Consider the following 19,067-nt stretch of genomic DNA (forward strand, 5'->3'; position numbering starts at 1 on the left):
GTGGTTCCCACAGCGCAGCAACCCGGCAAAGGGGATGCAGCAAGGAAAACCACCGTCACCTCTCCGCTGGGAAGCGCTGAGCAAAGGCGAGTCCCCAGGCAACGCGGCCGATTTGATTGGCACAAGGCATGCAAGCTCCACCCCCCAGTCGTTCTCAGACTCCTTATTGGGTGAGCAACGCAGCCAAGCATCCCTGGCCGGCAGGGAGGGAGGGAGAGGAGCTGCTTCCTTTGAAACCCGGGAAATTTAAGGGACATCATCAATAAGGGACAGCAGCGGGACACGGCGCTGGGATAAGGGACTTTCCCGCCAAATAAGGGACAGTTGACAGCTATGATCCAGGCAGCAACCCAACAGGAAGCGTCCTGGCTGTGGCTCCAGTACTGCAGGGGGTTGGACTGGATGACCACATGGGTACCCTTACAACACGACGGTTCTGTGATAGGCCAGGTTAGTCTGCCTGGCCCAGCAGCACCTCGACTTGGGCCGATGATGGCGCTCCAGGGCTTCCTGCGGAAATGGGAGCGGTTCTCTTCTAAGATGTGCTTCCAGATCCTTTTAACTGGAGCGAACAGGGACCAGATTCGGGATCCAGCTAAGTTACGCCGGACACAAGGGAGGCGACAGCGTCTGCTACCTTTGGCCGCTGCCGCACACTGGTAGAGCACATGGCGCAAGGCCTGGGAAGGGGTAGCCATTTTCTAACCGGCCTTATGCCATTTGGAGCCCTCAAGTTGTTTAGGACTACAGTTCCCATCAGCCCCTGCCAATTCCTTCTCTTTCGGACTCCAACTCCCATCAGCCCCTGCCAGCTGTGGATGTTTTGGACTCCAACTCCCATCAGCCCCTGCCAATTCCGTCTGTTTTGGACTCCAACTCCCATCAGCCCCTCCCAAATCCGTCTGTTTCGGACTCCAACTCCCATCAGCCCCTGCCAATTCCTTCTCTTTTGGACTCCAACTCCCATCAGCCCCTGCCAGCTGTGGATGTTTTGGACTCCAACTCCCATCAGCCCCTGCCAATTCCTTCTGTTTTGGACTCCAACTCCCATCAGCCCCTGCCAATTCCGTCTGTTTTGGACTCCAACTCCCATCAGCCCCTGCCAATTCCTTCTGTTTCGGACTCCAACTCCCATCAGCCCCTGCCAATTCCGTCTGTTTTGGACTCCAACTCCCATCAGCCCCTGCCAATTCCTTCTCTTTTGGACTCCAACTCCCATCAGCCCCTGCCAATTCCGTCTGTTTTGGACTCCAACTCCCATCAGCCCCTGCCAATTCCTTCTCTTTTGGACTCCAACACCCATCAGCCCCTCCCAATTCCATCTGTTTTGGACTCCAACTCCCATCAGCCCCTGCCAATTCCTTCTCTTTTGGACTCCAACTCCCATCAGCCCCTCCCAATTCCTTCTCTTTTGGACTCCAACTCCCATCAGCCCCTGCCAATTCCTTCTGTTTTGGACTAAAGCTCCCATCAGCCCCTGCCAATTCCTTCTGTTTCGGACTCCAACTCCCATCAGCCCCTGCCAGCTCCGGCTCTTTGGGACTACAACTCCCAGCACGATAGGATTTGTAGTCCAAGGCAGTCTGCCAGCCCCAGGTTACAGAAGGCTCTTTCCAAGGGTGAAGCCCCGGGGTCTTGCCCCACCCACCCCGCCGCAGCCCCCCAAGAGCTCAAGAAGCACACCCAGCAGCTAAATCATTTTTTTTATATATTTACAATATCATTTTCCATTTCTTGCAAGGTTTAAAAATGTGTACAGCATCTCAGCTCGGACCCCCGCCTCCCCCCAAATTGCACCCCAAGTCCCTCTTCTCTCGGAGGCTGGAAGGGGGGGTAACCCACCCCAGAGGCGTCTCGACCCACCAGCTGTGTCTCGGTCGTAACAAACCAATGAAATTAAAAAAATAAAGAAAAGAGGAAGAAGAAGAAGAAGAGCACCACCTTGGGATTTGTGTTTTTGATTTCAATCGCGCCCTCTTCCATGAGAAATGGTCCTTCTTTTCTGGGGTGGGCGGCGAGAGTCCGCAAGTTCGGGGAGAGGGCCCAGATTTCGGCCGTGGGTGTGTGTGGCCCCCGAGTGCAGGAAAGAATTCGCTTTTTTTCTGCTAAACCCCCAAATCAACCCCTTCCTGGCCCAAAACCTAAAGTCTCATAAAAATAGATTTCTCTCCAGTTTGCAAGTGGGGGAACAATGGCGGCAGGAGGGGAGGCCGACCCTCCTCCTTACGCCGCCTGAGGCGAGGTTCCTGGCAGCCATTTTGGGTCGCGGCGCATGGCGGTGGGAAGGCGGCCATCTTGAACGGGCCACAAGGACGGGGCGGCGGCCATCTTGAAATGTCGGAAGGGGGCGGCGAGGACGATGGCCGTCGTCATCATAGCAAGAATAAATCCTCTGAGTCGGGTTTGCGCCGGCCTGTGAAGCCGACGGGCGGAGGCCGCGCTTGATTTTTTTTAGAAAACGAGGTGGCGGAGGCGTTGTTTCCCGAGCGGCCATCTTGAATGGCAGGATGGAGCCACCCCCAAGGAGGCCACGTCAGTTGGCTTTCGGAAACAAAGAGGCCCGCCTTGGATTTGGCGAACGGGAAGGAGGACGGCGTCGGAAACAAACGGAGGGGAGGCCCCGCGCGGCAACCTTTCGGTTTCGGAGCTGCCGCCGCAGTTGTCGTCCCTCAGGCGGCCATGTTGGGTCGGCGGAGAACATCTGGGCTGCCATCTTGGACCTCCAAACAAAATGGCCTGTGCTTTTCTCCGCCGGCGGACGGATCCGGGATATTGCAGTTGGCGCTTTTGGGGTGAAAAGGACAAAGGGGCGAGGTTTTTTTTTGGGGGGGGTCGGCATTTGGCAACAGTGTAAGGCGCTGACATCTCTCTTTCCAGAGGTGCGTTGGCACCCCACGTTGGAACTTCATTCCGTTCCTTGGCACAGACTTTATTTTTTTTTTTGTTCACAGGAGTCCCAGGAAACTCGGTATTTGCAAAAAAAACAAGAGAACAGGCCCCCCTCTTTCCCCCCTCCCAAACAAACAAACAAACCACCGCGAAAAAAATATGCTCCCCACCCCCATCCAAGTTTGCTGAGTTTGGCACAGATTTCGCTTTTATTCCCCGCCCTCCCGCCCGCCCCCGTCTATTTAATCATTTTAAATTTTTGTTTTTGTTCATTTTTTTTTTACAAAATAATTGTTTTCCTTTTTTAAAAAAATGGAGATATCTATATATATATTTATTTATATTTATAATAAACTTCTTTTATTCTTTTCTTTTTTTAGAAAAAGGAAACCAACTCGGAACATCGCCAAGTTAAGATGGAGTCTTCAGAATGGCTTAAGAACCAAAACCGCCCTCCCCTCCCCGCGACCGGCCTTCATCCGCTCCCCTTCGTCTTTCCTCTTTCGTCGTCGGAATATTCCGGAAACAATAATGGTCTCCCCACACGCCCCCAACCATGAGAATGAACGCCAGAGGCACGAGAACCGAGGAAGGCAGCAGTGGGGACGGGGGAGAGAAAAGGAGGGGAAAGGAAAAAACGAGAGCCAAACACCCACCCAAGAACGATGTGCTTCTGCAAACAAAAATATCACATTTCCCTTTCATGCATTGCAGGGGTTGGACTGGATGACCTTTGGGGGTCCCTTCCAAGTCTACAATCCTATTCTTCTACGATCCCCCATCTTGCTGGAGCCAGCAAGTACGAGGTCGCTCTAGAAAGAGCGTACTACGGCCGAGCAGGGGGCGAGGAATCTCCCTGGGGATCCCAGGAGATCACTGGAAGTGCGCGTGGGTGCATAGATGGGTCCATATTGCACGGCGGAGATGGGAGACGGAAGTCGGGAACGAAGGATCGCCGGGTCGGGGGGCGGCGGCGGCACGCCCTTTAGACTTCGCCCCTGCGCCACCCCCATCTGAGAAAGAGCCCCCGGCCCTCCCTTCCCCTTCAACCTACACGACCCGGCCCCCAAGCAAAGAGAAAAAGGCACACGCAGAAAAGGAGCGCCTTCGGAGGAAACAATAGCTGGCTCATGCAAGCTAGCCAAGCTGCGTATTACGGGGAGAGAGGCACGCGGGGAAGAAGGCTCAGTCCTGCGGAGGTGGGCATTGATCAGGGGCAGGGTTTGATGGACAGGCGGAGCTTATGCAGGGCAAACGGGGTGGATTTGGGGGGCAGGATCAGGCCAACCGGATGCGAGCAGAAAGCGTTCTCCTGGTTTCCGGAAGCATCTCTGCCTCCTGTGGCAGGGAGTTCCATAGTCTAACTCGGCACTGCACGGAGAAGGGCTTTGAACATTTCGACTCGGTTTTCTGTGCTAGAGCTTCTCTCTTGAAGGGTGCTGTTTCCCGGCCTCACCCTGCTATCCCACCTGCTCCTTGGGTCGGTTGCCAACCCAGACGTAACTAGAGAGAAGAAATCCAAAACTTCATTTCGCTCCAGGAGGAGAGAGGTCGGATCCCAGCCGCATCGTGCGCAGAAAACCTAGCCCAAAGAGGGAAGGAAAGATTGGCCTTCCTGGAAGGAATGAGGGGGAAACAGGTTTGCAAAGGAGGAGGCGCACGTCTAAACCCATCGGAACTGCTTTGTCTCTCGAATGAGAAGCCTGCGTCGCAAGGGGTTGGGCTAGATGACTTTGGGGTTCCCTTCCAGCTGTCCAGTTCTGTCAACCGGAGTAGCCGCCATCCGGTAGGAAAAGGCTGCAAGTCGCTAACAAAAGCACACTCGGCACTTTTGCCAAACTACGTTATTTGGAAGGGGAGAAGCGTAACTTTTAAACCTGTTTCACACCAATTTAAATTTGCGGCTCTCGACGGACCAGCTCCTTCCAAGCTGGGGCTTAACGTCGTTCGTTCCTTCACTGGCAACTGCGGCTCTGTTTTTTGTTTTTTTTTAACTTGCTGGATGTTTCACAGAAAAAGGGTCGGCTCAAAGGACACGGGGAGGGCGAATGGGCTGGCGTTCCCGATGCCAAAAACGTCCTGCGGCTTGTGCGAAACAAAACAAAATGGCACTTGCACAGATCCTGAAATAAGGACCCACCTGGGAGCACCCACTTTGCAGAAGTTTTAGGCAGGGTGCTTCCGGGTGACCTGCGTCTTGCGCCTTGGTGCCAATTTATTTACGGAGGAACTGTTTGCAAGGAAATCGGATGGCATTGCATCAAAGCAAGGACCCGTCCTTTAATTTCCCATCGTCCACACATTGTTCACTGGAAACAACTGCTGTCCCAAACTCCCAACCCCAGCTAAATCCGGAGTTTCCCTGTCCTTCAAAAACCCAGAAACTCACCTCTTTAAAAGCGCTCCTGACAAGCTTTCTGTGATTTATTTATTTTTAAACGGGCATTTTTGATCTCGAACATCAAGGCGAGGTTGTTTAAAACAGCAAATTGTGTGAAACAGGGAGAATGGACAGGTTAAAAAATCACACCTGAATGTAGGCTGCTCAGGTACGCACCGCCAGGGGCAAATCGGTCGCATAAAATTTGGATTTTGTGGGCTTCACCCACACTTTCGTTTGACCCATATTTTGATCATACTGTGTCCCGACTGATCAGGTTCAAGGGCTTTCCCGCTGTTCCACGGATGCGCTTTGCGGGGATCTGATCTTGCCCTCTGAACCGGATCTTATCATATGCGCGGAAAATCCAAAATAGAGGTTTTGCTTAACCGAGCATCCTCTGCAGGTGCGATTGGATCTTCACAAGGCGCGGCTGCAGAATGGCGAGAGAGCCTTTCAGGACCCGGGAAAATTAACCGGTAGGCGATAAAATCAAAGCATGGGTCAAGAAAAAGTGTGGGTGGCCTCCCTCACTTTCTGGTGCATTTTGCACATGACGGTAAACGCACGAGCGAGACCCCAGCGCAAGAGCCTTTTCCCCTTCTGTGGTTTCCAGCAAGTAAAATCCAGAAGCATCACGGTCTCTGTGAAGGCAGAGCACACAAATTTGCCTCATTCTCTTTTAAAGCCCTGAGAAATGGCCACTGTGGCAGGGAGTTCCAGAGTTTAACTCTGTGCCGCACGACGACGGGCTTTCGCCTGCCCTGAATCCTACGACACCCAGTTTCAGCGGATGCCCGTGAGTTTGTTTTTATGACATTCATGGGGAGGGGGGAGGCAGAAATGGGTATGTTGGCACAAGACCTCCCAGCCAATGAGATCCGCGCAAAGTGAATTTTGCACCCATGCATGGCTGAATCCCATCCAAAAAGCAGCAAAAGTTCAGAAGTTCGCAAGGAGGGTGTTCAGGAAGAGAGCGGGGCAGCCTCCCCCTACCGCCATAGAAGAGGGGTTGTGGGGGAGAAATGATCTGGGGGGAGGTCTGGGTTCTCTGAAGCAAAAGGCAAGCGATGCTCCCCCATCCCAAAGAGACTGAAATCTGACGCCCCACGCCCTGCGATCGCCACTCCTTCGTTTCCTTGCTCGGATCTTAAGAAACTTAAAAAAATAAAGCCTGGAACATGCAGTGTACCTTTGCAGGTTTTCTTAACAGCTCCCCCTCCTCCCCAAATCTTGTAGTCACATCCTTCAGGGGGGCAAAGCGGATTTCCAGTTGTTGCATTCAAAATTTCGCCTTGGGAACAAGCCAGTTGGCGCATGCTGCCTGCCCACCCCACCCCGCTTTGAATCCCCTCTCTCTGGGTTCTCTTCTAGATGCTCCACATCCCCACACTGTTAAGTCCCCCCCACCCAAAAAAAAAAACCACCTAGTGATTCCGGGCAAAGCTTTAGCTCTTGCACCAAATTGGAGGGAGGTGGGGGCAGAAAATTGCCCCCTGGCGGACGAGAAAGGGTCAACTAACCCTCTGCAAATTGTGCAAGGAAGGCACTGGGATTTTGACAAGTACCCACCCCACGGCGAAGAGGCAGGGCTTGCTCCTCGTTCCAGCAGGGCGACCCTTTTTCGGCAGGTGCAAACCAGCCATCGCTGGGACCGCTGCCTTGGGGACGAACCCGCGCCTGCTTCTGCACTCTAGACACACACACCTCCAGGTCTCCTTCCCCTCTCTCTCTCCACCTCCGCCACACAGACTCGAAAAAGGAAAAATAAGGGGTGGTGGTGAAAGAAAGGGGGCAGGATCTCTAGCAAACCTCTCTCAGCCCAGAAGGGAATTTGTCTGGGCTGACCGGCTGCTCCCTCCTCAGCAATCCAGCACTGGGAATTTGACGCTGGGTGGACCACAGGGCACCTTCACCACCCAGAGAGATGTTGCGCCAAGGCGAACCGGCTCCTCTCTCTCTTTCTCCCCTCTCTCTGACCTTTGACCCTCCCACCCCTCCTCTCCATTATCTCTCCACTGTCCGTCCGTCCATCCAAGCCGAGCCGACAGCTTTGAGTGGCGTCACCGACCCCCCTGGGGGCAGAGGGACGGCCTTCTTTTGTCAATCACAGCCATGGCGGGGACTCTCTTTCCCTACGAGTCAGACTTCACTTATCTCCGCCCGGAAGGACAAAGGATGCCTTTGCCGCCCGGACCCAGATGGACGAGGAACGGCAGGCCAATCTTCCTCCCGGGAGCGCCGGCGAAAACCATGGCCGCTGTTCCGCCGCCCGTCCGGAAAACAAGGGTGGGAAGGTGACCCGCTTCTTCGCCTCGTGCCGGAAAGAACCCCCAGCACCCCAAAAGGAAGCGAGATTGCTGGTGCTGCCCTCCTCTGCTGCCATGCCATGCCACGGGTGTCGCCAAAGGGTGTCGGGACCCAAGCAGGGTGGAGAACCGTTGCCAGCCCGTCCGTGCCGTGTGCCGTGGGGACAGACGGGCGGACCTCTGAATCGCCCGACCCCTCCGTCTGCTAGACCCCCCTCCCCCCGCAACGTTGTACAAAAGACCCGTCCACGTGGCAGGAAAGGTGGCCCGCTCTTTGCTCGAGCGGGGCGGGCCGGGGCGGCCGAGGGGCACGGAGGGGAGGGCGACTATACGCGGGTGGTAGAGTGAGGGTGGGGCAAGGTGTTGTTGTGTCCAGTGGGGAAGGTGTTGAAAGGGTGAAGGGCCTGCATGCCCGTGATAGTGCTGGGGATCATGGTGATGGTGTTGGGGGTCATCAGGGGCACGTCGTCGGGGGCGCGCCGCAGCGCCAGGGTGTAGTCGGGGGGGCAGGCGGGGCGCAGGATCTCGTGGGGCCGCAGCGGCTCCAAGTCGTGGGCGTCGTGCTCCGAGTGCTTGATCTGCAGCGACATAATCTCCTCCTCCTGGCCGCCATGCACCAGGTCGTTGGCCGCGTTGCGCTGGGGGCTGAGCCGGCGCCCGCTGCGCAGTTCGTGACGCTTGTCCCGCTTGTAGTACAGGGCGGCGAAGGCCAGGATGTTGAGGAAAAGGAGCGAGGCCCCCACGGCCACCGTGACACTCAGCTCGGTGGAGTAGTCCCGCGAGTCGCCCGGGAAGGGGACGTAGCGCTGGGGGCGGACCACGTCGTCCTCGTCCGGCGGCAGAGTGGGGATGGGCCGGCGGGTGGTGCTGGGCCCCACGCGGGTGGTGGGCCAGCGGGTGACGTAAGGCGGGATGCGGGTGGTGGTGGAGGTGTAGGGCGGCTCGTGGAGGTTGTGAAGGTGCGGGACCAGCTCCAGCCAGAAGGCCACCTTGTTGGCGCGGTAGTTGTCTCGCACCCGGGGCTTCAGGCCGATGTGGAGGTACTGCTTGTCCTTCGTGTTGAACTTGGTCCACACCACCTCCTCAAAGCGGTTGGGCTTCGTGTGGATGAACTTGGTGTCCTGCGGCACCGGCTGGTTGGGGTCCCTGCGGAAAAGGGGAGAGGAGACGGAGATCATCATCACCGTCATCATTTGCATTAATTAAAATGCTTTCCAAAATTATTTCATTTATAAATTTTAACAAACAAACAAGGCAACAACATTTCAACTTTAGCAATTGATCATTCCACCTACAACTTTCACTCCCTCCCTCCTTGGTTCCCTCAAAATTTCAATTTATGTTGCTTATCATCGTTACTTTATACCATACTTAGGAAAACTAAGACCAGGGGGCTGGATCTGGCCCAATTGCCTTCTAAATCCGGCCCGCAGACGGTCTAGGAATCAGCGTGCTTTTACATGAGTAGAATGTGTCTTTTTATTTAAAATGCATCTCTGGGTTATTTGTGGGGCGTAGGAATTCGTTCATCCCCCCCCAAAAAAAAGGTCCGGCCCCCCACAAGGTCTGAGGGACAGTGGACCGGCCCCCTGCTGAAAACGTTTGCTGACCACTGCTCTATGCCTTCACTTTATCTCACAATAAAAACAAAGTTCACTGTGATTTTTGCTGATGGCTGCTCTTGCGATTCGCTGCCCCTTGCAGGAGTCAGGGGACAGCTAAGCTGCCAGAGTCAAGAAGGGCTGCAGGAATTGAGAGAAGCTGGCTTTGCGGTTTCCCCGACATTGTGATTTTTGCATAACACACATGTCCTGATTCGCAATATATTGCCAGGTTAAAAATTATGAAACCAATGTCACAATATGCGCTTCAGACAACATTTTGCCTAGCCGCTCAGAGATCTGGATTATGTAAGTAAATGCTACTTTTACATCTTCACAAAACAAGGTGTGTGAGAGATGGTTATTTTTAAGTGGGAGAAAAGGAATAATACCAGGGGGGAATCCAGTCTGCCTTAAAGCATCTTGGATTATTGTTTCTAGAAGTTAAATCAGCTTCCAAGTTTTAAACTCTGCTAATCTCACCAAGGAAGAAAAAGAGCTAAGCAACCTATCTTCTCCTAGTGCATCAATCCATTCGCACAATCGTCTCACCCCGTCTTGGCGAAGTTGGTCCAGTAGGTCATGACGACGGCGCTGAGCATGACGTCGTTCTTGGAGAAGTTGCAGGGGAAGAGGTCGGTGGCGCCGATCATGGGCACCCCAAAGACGTAGGGGATCTCGTCCCCGTGGGCCGCGTCCGCCCACTCAGGGCGGGTGTCCGTCTGGCAGTGGTGGTAGAAGGTGTAGAAGTAGACGGGCGACTGGTATTCAGCGTGAAGCTTGGCGGTGGCCACGGCCGGCGCCACCCACTGGTGGTCGGTGAAGAGGGCCAGGAGGGTCTTGCGGCGCATCTCGCCGTTGTCCCGGTCCGCCCAGTCCGTGTACATGAACTTGATGGTCTCGCGAAGGATATCCTTGCCCTCCGGATAGCCGTAAAGGTTGTCCACGAAGTTGGAGATGGTGAAGTCGAAGTAGCTGGCCGAGATGCCGTCCTCGCTCTCCATGGAGTCCTCCACGAATTTGAGGCCCTCGCCCTGGTTGACCCCGATGAGGATGTCGTAGTTGAGGAACTCGCCCTGCTGCATCAGGATCTCTGGGTCGTCCGGGACCACGTCCCCGTCCACCACGGGCCCAAAAGCGATGTGGTAGCGGGCCGGCTGGATGTCCTGGTCTACCAGCTCCCGGTAGGCCTTGCGCCTCAGGCACTCCACCGTGTCGCTCGTGTCCATGTGGTCGCAGCCCACTTTGGAGGCCAGCATGCGGGTGTACTTGAGGGGCTGGTAGTTGACCGACCAGCTGGAGATGGCTGTGCCGCTCTGCGCAATGGCTTTCTGGAACAGACCTGGAAGGAAAAGGACAGTCAGCAGTCAAGAGGAGAAGGGAATGGCTGGAGAAGCCATTGGGACGTATTATTATTATTATTATTATTATTATTATTATTATTATTATTACAGTGGAACCTCAGTTGTCGAATGTAATCCGTTCCGGAAGACTGTTCGACTTCTGAGATGTTTGACAACCGAGGCGCAAAGTACGCGCTGCAAAGTCAATGGAGAAATGGACAAAACATGCCTCTTTCTCTTTTTTGAGAATCATTTTGTTGAATTAGGAAGCCTCTCATCACTGCCTTACTGGCATCCCACACTACACTTAAATCAGTTTATTGATTGATTGTCCTCCCCCCCGGCATATTTTTATTTTCCCCCCTTGCTATTAAACTTACAGCAGTTGGGTGTATACCCCCTAGATTACTGCAAGGATTTATCAGCGATTCCTGAAGAGTTTTGTGCTCTTCTCTCTTGGCTACTGAGTTTGTTTTTTTCTTTTATGGAGTAGAGAGCACACTCAAATATATAAATATAATTTCCTGCTTGGATTTTGGCTGAGTGGGATACGCTTTATGGATTGTGAATTTCTATAGGTTTTTAAAAAACTGGTGGATTCCTGCATAATCTAATTGGGATTATTTTGCTTTGTCCTTCCTTCCTGCTGACTGAAGAGGAAAAGAAGGAAGAAGAGGACAAAAAGTAAAGAGGGAAGGGGGTAGAAGGAAAACTGGAATTGTGAGATATAGACACACACAGTGGTACCTCGAAAGTCAAATGTAATCCGTTCCAAAAGGGCGTTAGACTTCTGAAACATTTTATTTCCAAGGCACGGCTTCTGATTGGCTCTTGGAATCGGAAGAGCCAATCGGAAGCCGCTTGTCTGCTGCGCTGGATGTTTGGCTTCTGAAAAACATTCGAAAACTGGAACACTTACTTCCAGGTTTTCGACGTTCAGGAGCAGAAATGTTCAGCATCAGAGACAATAAAAAACCAAGGTTTGGCTGTGTGTGTGTGTGTGTGTGTATTACACACACACACACACACACACACACACACACACACACATGATATAACTTAAGATCAGGCATGTTCAAAGTCTGTTTCGGGGCCTAATCCGGCCCACCAGTCGGTTTAATCCGGCCCTGTTTATTTCTCGGGGTAAAATCCGAAAAAAAGCTCAACTATGGTTGGCCCTCTGTTCGGCCCTCACACGTTCACTTAATCAAACCTGGTCCTCTTTGAAAAAAGCTTGGACACCCCTGATTTAAGATGGATCTTCGAATCCTTTCATGGAATGGAAATGGACTAAATAACAAAACGAAAAGGAATAAAATAGCGCACATCTTGACAAAGCAGAAATTAGACATCATTCGCTTACAGGAGACACATATAAAAAGACAACATAGAAAATTACTAATAAATAAAGGTCTGGGACAAGAGTTTATCTATTCTGATAAAACTAAAAAGAGAGGAGTGATGATGTATGTTAACCCCAAACGAGATCCTAAATTCACCTTTAAAGATGAAGAAGGCAGAATGATGGCTATTGAAGTGAGACTAGGTGGAGGACCAATTACTGTAGTGGGAATTTATGCCCCCAATGAACGGAAAACTGATTTTTAAAAATCTGGAAGAAAATTTGTTTGATATGTGTGATACTAAAATAATAATGATGGGTGATTTTAACGCTGTGGTTTCCCTTGACTTAGATAGAACTGTACTGAAAATGGATTCAAAAGAAGGGAAGCTTCCAAATGCCTTTTTTAAAATATGGTGTCCAATTTTGACTTACCGTATTTTTCTGTGTATAACACAAGGTTTTTTTTTATTTTAAAACTATGCTTAAAATTTGGGCTTGTGTTATACATGGGTAGTGCTGAGGGGCGATGGGCGATTGGTTGCAGCTGCGAGCACAAGATTCTCAGTGGCGATAGGGCGGGTGATTGGTGGCGGTCTGAAGGGCTGTTGGCGATTGGCTGCCGTTGTGTCAACTGGGTGGTTGATTGGCAGCTGCCAGCGGTGATCGGGCAGTCGATTGGTGTCTTCTGTGATGCATGCAATTGTCAGCGTCGGGTGAGCAATCCCCTCCCAAAGCTCAACAACTATTGACAATCTCCCCCCATTTTCTTAATTTTGAGTCCCCCCAAATAGGGGGCGTCTTATACATGGGGGCGTGTTATACATGGAAAAATACGGTAATTGACCTATGGTGACTTAAGCATCCATTAGAACGTCAATCTGCTTTTTTATCAAACGCAAACAATTCTTCAAGCAGAATAGACTATTTATGGCCTTCGAAAGAATTAACAACCAGGTTAAAAAGGGTAGAAATTCAACCTAAGACACTATCTGATCTCAAGGCCATCTTGATGACAATAACAGGTGAGAAATGATCTTCGTTTAGGTGGAGGTTAAACGATGTGGTGTTGCAAAATGAACAAACTGTGAGTAAGGGGCAACACTCTCTACAATAATTTTTTGACCTGATTTAAGTGTAGTGTGGGATGCTAGTAAGGCAGTGATGAGAGGCTTCCTAATTCAACAAAACACTTTGCAGAAAAGAGAAAGGGGGAAAAGAAACAAGAGATATTAGATGCTCGACTGAATAAAGAGAAGGAGTTAATCGCAAAGCCAAAGGAGAAACATGTATGTCAAGCAATTAAACTCCTGCAAGCACCATTTTCGGTGTTAGTTAATAAAGAGATTGAGATGAAAATTAAATTAATGAAACAGAAAATTTTTGAATTTGCTAATAAACCTGGTAAACGATTAGCATGGCAACTCCAAAAAGAAAGACAATCAATAATATTGTTGATGAGGATAAGCATTTGACTAGCCCAAAAGAGATAAGGAAAGCATTTGAAAAAGAAAAAAAATTCTTTATTATACCGTTGTGAGAAGGAGAACTTTTAAAAAACGGATTCTTATTTAAGTGACTGTTGCATACCCCGGAGTATCTAAGGAAAACCAGCAAATTCTAAATACACCCATATCTTTATCGGAACTGCAAATGGTAATAAATCGAATGAAGATGGGAAAAGCACCAGGGCCAGGCGGACTTATTGCAATTTATTATAAAAAGTTTCAGGATCCACTTATAAAACCACTTAAGGACAACATGAGCAGAATTTTCGTGATGGGAGTAGTCCCAGCCTCATGGAAAGATGCATTCATTACTTTGATCCCCAAATAAGACAGCGACTTAACAAAGACCAAAAATTACAGACCTATTTCATGATTGACTGCAAACTATTTGCTACAATCTTGGCGAATAGATTGAAAAGGACATTAACTGAGGCAGTCCACAGAGAACAGGCCGGGTTTTATACCAGGCCGACAAAAGAAAGACAATATAAGAAATGTAAATAATTTAATAGAGTATCTGGAAGTAATAAATGAAAAATAGGCCGCGCTAATCTTTCTAGATGCGGAGAAAGCTTTTGATAATATTTCATGGTCATTTATGATCAAGGTTTTAGAGAAATAGGTAATTCTTTCATGGCAGGAATTAAAACAATCTCTACTGATCAATCTGCAAATATATTAATAAATAATATTCTTTCAGATAAGTGCCAGATGCGCAATTGTATTATGAGGCAGCTTGTTTGTGTTGGTTAAAAGAACGGATTGTATCGGACAATGCAGACATTTTAGATTTAGAAGGTCACGATTTAAAATTCAGCTGTCATGCATGTCTTTGGCACGGGAAGGCTAAAATCTATGAGAGTTTTTTGAACCACAATCTTAGGAAGTAGCTATATAGAGTCTGGGAGAAATAGAAAAAAACTGCTGGAAAGAAAAACACATTTACGGTTCTCTCCCACTGAAGCAATTGCAATTAAGAGAGTTAATATGGACAGACGATGGGTGACTTACAGGGAACTGGGGGGCAGCGGACCCAAACTGAAATCAATGGAAAACTTAAGGAGTCAAGTTATGGATTGGTTGCAATATCACCAGATATATGAAATGTTTAAATTAGATAGGAAGAATGGATTCCTGGACCAAAGCTCACAATTTGAAAAGGAATTCTTACAAAATAAGGATAAACTTCTGCCTAAAATGTATTATTTTTTATTAGAATGGGAAACAAAAGACGAGCTAGTTAAAGTTTCAATGAGACACTGGGCAATAGATATAGGACACAATGTAGATCTTAACCTCTGGGAGAAGCTTTGGAAAAGCAACCTGAAATTTACTGCAACGAAATTAAAAGACGCTTGCTCCTTGGGAGAAAGGCGATGGCAAACCTAGACAGTATCTTAAAAAATAGAGACATCACCTTGCCAACAAAGGTCCATATAGTTAAAGCTATGGTTTTCCCAGTAGTGATGTATGGAAGTGAGAGCTGGACCATAAAGAAGGCCAATCGCCGAAGAATGGATGCTTTTGAATTCTGGTGCTGGAGGAGACTCTTGAGAGTCCCATGGACTGCAAGAAGATCAAACCTCTCCATTCTGAAGGAAATCAGCCCTGAGTGCTCACTGGAAGGCAAATCCTGAAGCTGAGGCTCCAAGACTTTGGCCACCTCATGAGAAGAGAAGACTCCCTGGGAAAGACCCTGATGTTGGGAAAGATGGAGGGCACAAGGAGAAGGGGACGACGGAGGACGAGATGGTGGGACAGTGTTCTCGAAGGTGCCAACATGAGTTTGACCAAACTGCGGGAGGCAGTGGAAGACAGGAGGGCCTGGCGTGCTCTGGTCCAGGGGGTCACGAAGAGGCGGACACGACTAAACGACTAAACAACAACATTTATTGAAAGAGAATGATTTGAAAATGATTCATGGATGGTACCTAACTCCGAGTAGGTTGGCTAAAATTTCTAAAACAGAATCAGATAAGTGCTGGAGATGCAACGATGTGGATGGAACATTCTTTCATATATGGTGGAACTGTAAAAGGGTAAAAGCATATTGGGAAATAATTTATAATGAATTGAAAAAAAATGTTTAAAAGGGTCCCAAAAAAAGAGTCCTTTTTGTTGGGAATAACCCAGACAGAAATTCCTAGGTGTCAGAAAAGCTTATTTATGTATGCAGCAACTGCAGCCTGTGTTTCGTTAGCCCCAAAATGGACAGGGAGCAAAATGCAGAACTTGCAGATTTGACACATAGAATAAGAGAGCAATAGTGCTGAGAGGTATTTTCTTAATTTGGAGTCTCCCAAAATAGGGGGCGTCTTATACACGGAAAAATACGGTAATTTTTGACGGCTGTAAAAGTGGGAAATTGATTTGAGTGGTTATAGTAAAATATGCAGGAATGTATGATACGTAAAATGAACCATGGAAGGAGAAGAAGGGAAGGCATTTGATATTTTAAAGTTTGTAAAATGTTTATTTTGAAATGTAAAATAAAATAATAATAATAATAATAATAATAATAATAGCCAGTCCCCAAAGGCCTGTGGGAATGAAACTGCCTGCTGGCAGAAGGACAACCAGGAGGGAGCCTGTCTGGCTTCTCGAAGGAGGGAGTCCCAAAGTCTGGGAGGAGCCACCACCGAGAAGGCCCTGCCTCATGCCCAGCTAGGCCAAAGCTGGCTGATAGGAGACTGGGGCCCTCCCAAAGGGGGTGTTCTGTGGGGCGGGACCAGATCACGGGTACTTAGGCCGGATCCTAGGCCTGTTCAGTTTGGCCACACGGGTAATTAACTATTTCAAAGGTTTATTTGAAGGCAGCCCTGTTTAGGGAAGCTTTTAACGTTTGATGCATTATTGCATTTTAATATTGTGTTGGAAGCCGCCCAGAGTGGCTGGGGAAACCCAGCCAGATGGGTGGGGTATAAATAATATATTATTATTATTATTATTATTATTATTATTATTATTATTATTATTATATTTCCCCTCTGTGCTGCCTTAGCTCGCTCTGCTTTGCTTTATGTCCGTTTCTTGTGTGCGGGATCACTACCTTCCGAGTGGTGGGATAAGATGAGGAGGTTGACGCACGAGGCCCCGGCTCCCGAACCGAAGATGGTGATCCGTTCCGGGTCGCCCCCGAAATGCCCGATGTTCTCGTTCAGCCACCGCAGGGCCTGGATCTGATCAAGGATCCCGTAGTTTCCCTTGGCGGACTGGTCGCCGGTGCTCATGAAACCTGCCGAGGGGAAGGGAAGAAAGGAAAAAGCCGTGTCAGGAGGAGGAAGAAGAAGAGGATGAGAGTCTAGGGGGGAAGGCGCGATTTAGTGCAGGCCGATCCACCTACCGTATTTTTCGATCTATAGAACGCACTTTTCCCCTCCAAAAATGAAGGGGAAATGTGTGTGCGTCCTATGGAGCGAATGCAGGCTCCTTGGCTTCAGCGATAGCAACGCGAAGCCTCCGAAGCGCAGAGGGAGCGCTCCCTCCATGCTCCCGAGGCTTCGCGTTGCTTTCCCTGAAGCCTGGAGAGCGAGAGGGGTTGGTGCGCACTGACCCCTCTCGCTCTCCAGGCTTCAGGGATAGCCGCCTGAAGCCTTCGGAGCGCAGCGTGGGTTCCCGATGCGCTCCAGAGGCTTGGGGTTCTTTTTGCTGAAGCCGGGAGAGCAAGACTCTCCTGGCTTCAGCAGAGAGGGAGAGCTGCGCAGCGCCCCTTCAGCCAAGCAGGAGGAGAAATGGAAGGGGCTCCATTTCTCCTGCCGCTTCGCTGAGGGGGCGCTGAGCAGAGAGGGGGAGAATTTTTTTTCTTGTTCTCCCCCTCTAAAACAAGGTGCATCCTGTGGTCTGGTGCGTCCTATAGAGCGGAAAATACGGTAAATTTAGGCTGCGTACGTCTTAAAACACAGCCGGGTCGTTGCTTTTTCTCAATCCGGATCGAGGCTGGTTTGGGAGAAACAAGGTGTGTGCACAGTAAAAGGTAAAGGTACCCCTGCCCGTACGGGCCAGTCGTGTCCAACTCTAGGGCTGTGCGCCCATCTCACTTAAGAGGCCGGGGGCCACCGCTGTCCGGACACACTTCCGGGTCACGTGGCCAGCATGACGAAGCTGCTCTGGCGAGCCGGCACCAGCGCAGCACACGAAGACGCCGTTTACCTTCCCGCTATAAAGCGGTACCTATTTATCTACTTGCACTTAGGGGTGCTTTCGAACTGCTAGGTGGGCAAGAGCTGGGACCGAAAGATGGGAGCTCACCCCGTCATTGCGGGGATTCGAACTGCCGACCATGCGATCGGCAAGCCCTAGGCACTGAGGTTTTACCCACAGCGCCACCCGCGTCCCTGTGTGCACAGACACACACACATATTTCTTTTGATAATAATAATCATCTTATAATATTTGTATTATTTATATTCCGCCCGTCCGGCTGGGTTGCCTCGGCCACTCTGGTAACTCTGATTTCTGGGGGAAACCACACACACACACACACACACACACACACACACACACACCTTTTGATGCCTCAGATCCCTACTTAAAAAAAAAGAAACAGATTCAAATTCCCTCAACTTTCTAAGCATCTGAGTAGGCTTGTCTTTAATAATAATAATAATAATAATAATAATAATAATAATAATAATAATAATTGTTAAGTTGTGGGTGAACATATCAGACGACACAGCGATTCTTCAGACAGCTCTTGTTTATTCACAGGCCAGAACAGAACTGAACTGAAGGGTTCAGCCAGCCTGCTTATATAGAGCTCCACTACAACGCAACTGTAACACTTTCTGTAACTATCCAATCACTGAACGTCACTTTCGATTCCTTATTTGCATATGCGGACCTGAGTGAAAACTATCTACATTATCCTCCTGCTGGCCCAGGGTGAGAACTTCAGTACATAATAATAATAATATAAATAATAATAATAATAATTTATTACTTTTACCCCACCCATCTGGCTGCATTGCCCATCCACTCTGGGCAACTTCCAACAGAACATAACATGTTTTTATTTTATTTTTTTCAAAAATTATTTAATGGTTTTCACAAAATTATAAACAAATAAACAAACAAACATAAATCATAACCTTATAAAAATTACACTTCTTAACATTGTTAAGTGACTTCCTCGCTTCCCCTTGGTTGGATTTCATTGCACATCCTTTCAACGGTTTTCCAAATCAAAGTTCTTATAAACTTAACTTAATCACTTATCATCGTTCTAACTTTTCAATTCAGGATTAAACATATTAATTCAACACTTAACTTATATAATTTCCGATCTAGTACTTGCAAGCTATTTCCAGTTAGTTTAACTTAACGTATTTAACTAAATAGTCATTAAATTTCGTCCATTCTTCCTGATATTCCTCCTCTTTCTGGTCGCGGACTCTTCCGGTCAGGTCGGCTAGCTCCGAAAAATCCATCATCTCCATCTACCATTCTTCTACAGTTCTTGCGTTTTCCACTTCTTAGCTAGTAAAATTCGAGCAGCAGTTGTGGCATACAAAAATAATTGAACATCTTTCTCGGGCAATTCCAGACCTGTTATTCCAAGAAGAAAGGCCTCTGGTTTCTTTATAAATGTATATTTCAACATTTTTTTCCAATTCATTCTAAATCTTTTCCCAGAAGTCTTTCACCTTGGGGCAGGTCCACCACATGTGGTGAAAAGTTCCTTCATGTTTTTAGCATG

General features: G+C 49.2%; 1 protein-coding gene and 1 long non-coding RNA gene across 3 annotated transcripts in view; one reads left to right on the forward strand and one right to left on the reverse strand.

Moving 5' to 3' along the window:
* The first annotated feature begins 1,696 nt into the window (after positions 1-1,696).
* Positions 1,697-3,910, forward strand: LOC310747038. Its single transcript, XR_014540862.1, has 2 exons — positions 1,697-2,792; positions 3,270-3,910. It is a non-coding gene; the product is annotated as an uncharacterized lncRNA (long non-coding RNA).
* A 266-nt stretch (positions 3,911-4,176) lies between these two features.
* NLGN2 (neuroligin 2) overlaps positions 4,177-19,067 on the reverse strand; it is a 44,723-nt gene continuing 29,832 nt past the window's right edge. For both annotated transcript variants that reach the window (XM_083580863.1, XM_083580862.1), the window contains 3 exons: positions 16,422-16,607; positions 9,732-10,521; positions 4,177-8,724 (listed from right to left, as the gene is read on the reverse strand). In XM_083580863.1, the coding sequence (XP_083436989.1) occupies positions 7,905-8,724; positions 9,732-10,521; positions 16,422-16,607 (1,796 nt within the window). In that variant the 3' untranslated portion in view covers positions 4,177-7,904. The remainder of the gene's footprint in view (positions 8,725-9,731; positions 10,522-16,421; positions 16,608-19,067) is intronic.

This window comes from Podarcis filfolensis, assembly GCF_964270895.1.
Source record: "Podarcis filfolensis genome assembly, chromosome: 13".
Taxonomy (NCBI): Eukaryota; Metazoa; Chordata; class Lepidosauria; order Squamata; family Lacertidae; genus Podarcis; species Podarcis filfolensis.